Source organism: Ambystoma mexicanum, chromosome 10, assembly GCF_040938575.1.
Source record: "Ambystoma mexicanum isolate Mex_15411 chromosome 10, UKY_AmexF1_1, whole genome shotgun sequence".
Classification (NCBI taxonomy): domain Eukaryota; kingdom Metazoa; phylum Chordata; class Amphibia; order Caudata; family Ambystomatidae; genus Ambystoma; species Ambystoma mexicanum.
The window spans coordinates 1,029,640,258-1,029,646,257 of NC_090932.1; the positions used below are offsets into that span (position 1 = coordinate 1,029,640,258).

A 6,000-nucleotide genomic window follows, 5' to 3' on the forward strand; every position below is an offset into this window, starting at 1 on the left:
ATGGTGGCTGAGCAAATCCAATTTGCCTGACTCTACCCACAGACATTTCTCAGTGATCAGCCAGCACATTTGACATGTTACTGTTTGCACTATAATAACCCTCCCCCTCGCCCCCATGCGCAGTGCCAGCTCCTGGCTAGGCAAGGTTTAAGCCCTCCCACTTTGAGGCAGAAGTCATCCCTCTGTTGTGACGCCCAGCCACGTGCTCAGTCTGATACCAAAGGGTGTGAATTCAAGAACCTGTCAAATTTCTCACCTCGGAGAGCAGTGTATTTACTAAAAGTTTACACCCTCATTAACGCAATGGCAGCAGCAAAATACAAAGGCAGAGCTCAAAAGCCTGCTCGGGCAATGTCACTAGACCCTCTATGATGAAGCCAAAGACTTAAACGTGCTGATCAGCTTTTAGATGGCCCATGTTTCCACTTAGTAGCATCTTTGTGAAACTAAATAGCTCTTGAATTGGGATAAAGGACACATCTAATGGACCAGAGACATGGTAATAGCTATTAAGCCGCCTGGACTCAGAGGAAGAGGGGGTGGGTTTGACAGCACAGTGGGTTTAATACCAACTTTCACAACTGCCATTCAGCCCCCCAAGATTTGTAGGTGGGCTCTGCCCAAGATTACCCCCAGGCTTCCCACTAGAATACTATGGCTCCTCTCACGGGAGACCAACTGGACAAGGCAACTGACATACAGCTAGCCCATCCATAGAAAAGCCGACTAACCTCTACCCTCTTATGCCTAATCATAGGGGTTTACAAGCTGCGGCTCTGCAGATATTGTGAACTATGACTCCCATGATCCCTCACCATTGACTAATATGACTAGAGCTGATTGGACTTGTAGGCCAAAACATCTGGAGAGCCAATCGCTTCAGACCTATAATAAATGTACATAATGCAATTGTCTTCTATCTTATGCTAATATCGTGTTTATTTCTTTTTCTTCTTCACAAACAAGCCCGAATTCCAACATGCACATACTAACACACAGATCCCAACTCACAATACTGAGACGCAAAGACCCCAACTCACAATACTGAGCTACTGTTAAAAGCTTCCAGCCCGGATGCTGGCTACCCACACTGTGTGCAGCTCTCTGCTGCCCTCGAGCTAGGTCCGCTCCTGAAACAGTACAATACAAAAAAATAACACATAGACCCATGTACCAAAACTCTCCACAAACTGCAGACCTGGCACTAATGAAATAAAGGGAACGTTTGCCAGGTCACATAACTGGTATGATGCAAACGCTGGCAGGTGCATGCAATACAGGACACATTGAGCTAGGATTTCCTTAAACTTAAAAGAACCATGATAGGTCTCGCGAGAGTACGGTACCTGCATGAGCTTGTCGTGGCGAAGCTCGAATCTCAGGGTCCACATGTTGCCGATGAGGGGGAGTGGGGTCGGTCCGGGTGGAAACCTGCCCCTGGACCATTGAAGCTTCAAATACTGCACAGCCAGGAGGGTCAGAGCCAGCACCAGTAACGCTGTGCTGAGGGCCACCATGGTGCCCGCGGCCGCTGTTCACCAACACCCTTTCCCTTCCCCTCCCCTATTCCTCCCTTTATGTATCCTGTGTTCGCCTTTGGTTCCTACTCTCTGTCCACGCTTTTCTTTTTCCCTCCCTCCTCTTTTCTCAGTTCTTTTATTGACTACGTTACATGGTTTTCTTTATTCTGAACGTGCCCTCCCTTCTTTCCTGTATCTGCTCTCTCTGACTTACCCTGCTGTGTCCCCCCCTAGCCCTTTGCCCCTTCTCTAGTGCATGCCCAGTCCGATACTCTGTCAGCCTATCACTGCTTTCCGGTTTGCCAGGCCCTCTCACTAGCTTTCACAACCCCTTAGTTTTCAATGTCTCTCGGTCAGTGTCGCCTCCCCGTCCTGGCTTTCTCTTGGCTTTCTGTTGGCTTCCTCTCTGTGTCTGCCCTATTCTTTTATACCTCCTGTAGCAAGTGCAGCCCAGGCGGCGTGTTCACCTTTGTCCTTGTTTTTAGTGGCACACAGCCAATACTCAACATTTGCTATTTCATCACTCCATATGTCATTTGAGCTCTAGTGTGCTTGGTCGTCTTTTGTCCTTGCCTCTGGGCCCGCCCGTGTCTGTCACTTGGCTTGTCTAACAGAAATCAAGCATGCACTGTCATTCTGAGATCAAGTGTGGCCATTAGCACAAGTAAACAAAATGTTCAGGTACTCGTACCATCCGAAGGAGCACAATCGCCAAAGAGTTTCTTCGGAAAGCCTAGCAGGGGTCTGCAACTTCTTATCTCAGCAGATGTTATGGACCACAATCCCCATCAGCTCTAGCGGGCATAGTGAATGGGGAGAGATCATGGGAGTCCGAACTACAAGCAGTTGATGCACATAAACGATGATAGATATTTTGAGACACAGTTAATCATGGGACTGAGGCCTTTGGCTCTGCAGACATTGCTAGACTACAACTCTAATTAGCCATACATGCTGATGGCGCCCACATGGGTTATGGGAGTTGTAGTCCAAAACATCTAGGGAGACAAAGGTCTCACACCCCTGCACTAAATGATGGTGCAAGGGTCAATTTGGGGTCACAAGCGGTAGCCATTTGCTTCCCTTTGCAACTCCTGAGTCTGCCTTGAATCTACTTGTTTGAGTTGTTTTGCTATTTATTCCTTTTATACTTACTGTAGGTTTTCTTTTGCATCAAGCTCTTATGCTTATAACAAGGTCAAACTAAAGGTTCTGGTCCTCACTTCTTGAGGTTCAACCGAGGTTCTTTAAAATGGTATACTTACTTAAACACAGATAACTAATATAAACATCAAACATCTCCCCTGTAAGTGAGTCGCACAGATCATCCAGGTTAGTGATAAATAGACTGCACACACCGAGTACAGTAATGCAAGAGGGGCAACATTCAGTCAAGAATGAGGGTGTGTGGCCTGAAGCGGAATGGAGCGGTTGCATCCGCAGTGATTTCCACACCCAATTCCAAGGATTTGTGAAATAATCCTGCCTAACCAAGGTGTTGGGACTGGACCTGTGGTCACACAGGCCATCCCGATCACTGCTAGGGGCAGATACAGATACTGGACCAGTGTTCACACGGCACAGACAGTTGCAGGGATCACCCTGATGGCCGTGGTCACACAGGAAGACATCAGCTTCCCTCTGGTCGCATAGCAGGACAGCGGCCTGGGGGCACCCAGGTTACACATGCTGATCTGGGCTCACCCAGATCAGCAGGGCTGCAGCACCGTGTTCACACAGCGTCAGCCTGCAGGCCAGGATAGCAGGGCCGTGATCACACAGTGTTAGCCTGTAGGCCCCATAAATGAAATACAGAGACAGAAGTGCCATTTATGGAGTCTCCGCCGTTCTGGCACAAGAGGCTTCTTTTATTGACTCTCAGTCATAACGTCATGACACATATTCTTCAAGTGGCAACCCCACACATTGGCAAACACAGAGGTTTCGCTGGGTCTAGGGCATTATCCTTCTTTGAAACATGAAGCAGGAGGCCTTCCCTGGCTTCCTAAATGTCGGCTGCCCAGGCTTCCAGACACTGACCATCTGAAGGAGAAGTGACAGGGAACTGGGAGCTCTGCCTCATGGTCCTAGACTGTGGCTGAGGTCCTACCAGGCTCTGAATTGGAGGAAGGGACCTGTGCTGGACGTCCTTGTTCTACAGGTGGAGCTTGGTGGTATGAGTGCCCAGGAGCTGCAAGCATTGCTGTACTGGTCATGGAAGGAGTGACTGATTCAGGGAGCAGAGGGGAGTCGCTCTCCTTAGAAGAGCCAGACTGCAGAACTTGTAGCAAGCCAGAGCCCCCAAGGCTATGCCTTGGCTTAATCACCAGTGCAAAAGGGATGTGGGGCTGCAAGCCTATTGGTGTTCCAGGGCCTGCAGATAGATGGCAGCTGCGGAACTGCTAGCAGTGGTGGGCCGCAGTATAACCAGTAACTGTCTCTCATTGCGTTATGTTATGGTACTGGTTTTTATAAAGCACACGTTTGCCAGGGGCATCATGGTGCTAGGGCAGCATCAGCAACAGGAGGACCTAGAACAGAAGGGATTTTTAAAAGTCGACAAAAGCCAAGGTGGTCAGCGGTTGACCAGAGTGACAAAGGTAAATCGTTCCACAGTTTTGCCGCAGCGACTTAAAAAGAGTGGCCACCAATCCAATCATGCCGAAACCGAGGGATGACCAGTAGCCGGGCATCACATGATCTCAAAGGAAGGCATGGTTGATAGTGCTGACATTTCTCCTGCAGGAATTCTGCTCCCACAATACAGAGGGATTTTAAGATAATCCGCTTCTGAACCAGAAGCCAATGGAGTGAGCGCAGAACCGGGGAGACATGGCCACCGTAAGGGGTGTTGGTGGCAATACGGGCTGCAAGGTTTTGCAATAGCTGCAACAGATGGAGGATGTGGGCCGGTTGTGCCAAAAATAGAGAGTTGCAGTAGTCGAGCCGGCTCAGCACCAGGGAGGAAACCTCAAGAGGATGGAGTTTAGCTGGGAGGAAAGGCAAGACCTTCCTGAATACCCAGAGCTGAAAGTAGCCTGTTTTACATATCAAGCTGACTTGGGCTGTAGCTGATAAATGTTCATAGAACATGAAGCCCATATTCCTCACTGAAGAGACAGGTGAGGGACAGAGGCAGGGCTCTGGGGGCACCAAGCGGAGGAGCACAGTGATAAGGCAGGCAAGAAAACGAGAGGAGTGCGAGAGGGGGAGGAAGGACCCACCACCAGTATCTATCTCCATCTTGTCCCCATTAAGCTTTAGCCAGTTGTTCCCCATCCAATTACCCACCGCCGCCACACAGCCCTTAAGCTGAGACGCAGCGTCCAGCTGAGCAAGATCAAGCCGGACGATGATTTGAGTTTCATCAGAATACAGGGGTGGACTGGGAATGAAAAGTAGCCCTGGACAAAGTGCCCCTATTTTTTTTATGATGCAATTGACCCCTAAGTTTTAACAAGGGTTTGAGTTCCCACTCAAGGAAATGTTTTTTTTAAAGCATCAAAAGTGTGCATTTTAAAATATATTTTTCAATGTATAAGGATTTAAAACCAATTAATTAAATACGTTCAGGACCTCTCAAAGTATAGGCCTTCAGTGTAGGTCTGGAATGAATAGGCTGCACCTCACTCAGTGCACATGACAGAGCTTCATTTACATTTAGATGCAGACAGTAATGGAAATAGAGGCTAGTCTCTGAACCGTACGCTCTTTATACTTGTAACTTCCTGTCCTCCCTTCTCTGGCCCTTACAGTGTGGACAGGAAGACTATCGAGGTGAGCCTGGTAGCTGATCTGATCTGATCAATCGTTTACATGAGAGTTGCCTGGCAAGAAGACAACGGCTCTATTTGCAGGTACATATGAACAAGCTTATATGAACGAAAATCACTTATTTCAGGAAAGTTGTAGTGTCCAACAGTAGCTACTGTGGCAATAAGCCCCTCGCCAGCGGGCCATTACCGCCTAAGGTAATGCACCGGGGTCCATATTTATAGGCCCAAGCATAGCAAGAGAGAGGATCTGAGTCCTGTTTGTCAAGAAAGAAGCAAACCAAGAAAGAACATGGCTAGAGAGACCAGTCTGGCAGAGACGGTGAAGCAGCTTATGGTGATCCACCGTCAAATGCTGCAGAGAGATCAACCAAAATCAGAGCACCGGTCCACCGATCTGGTCAGGTCATCCATGACTGGCCTATCATCTCTTGAAGAGTTCCTAAAGGAATAGCATCTGAAGGGGAACTAAATATGAGGCACTTTTGCCCTTATAATGTCAGATGAGGTAAACAACGGAAAGGTAGTCCATCTTTCAGTGTCAACTGCAGGAGGGTGCAATAAAATGTATTGCTCGTAGGCAGTCCTGTGGCTGCGATCGATGTTCGTATATTGCTGACCTTAGTGACAAAAAAGTCAGCCACGGAGTCACACAGTACTTGCGACGGGGTAATAAATGCTAAAGAATCTGTCTTGCTGGAGAGAGA

The 6,000-nt window shown here is 48.4% G+C and overlaps 1 protein-coding gene across 1 annotated transcript in view; it reads right to left on the reverse strand.

Annotated features, from left to right (window-relative positions):
* LOC138491960 (cytochrome P450 2J4-like) overlaps positions 1-1,928 on the reverse strand; it is a 169,796-nt gene extending 167,868 nt beyond the window's left edge. Inside the window, exon 1 of the mRNA XM_069618847.1 lies at positions 1,347-1,928. Coding sequence (XP_069474948.1) covers positions 1,347-1,517 — 171 coding nt within the window. The 5' untranslated portion in view covers positions 1,518-1,928. The remainder of the gene's footprint in view (positions 1-1,346) is intronic.
* Between the last annotated feature and the right edge of the window lie 4,072 nt (positions 1,929-6,000).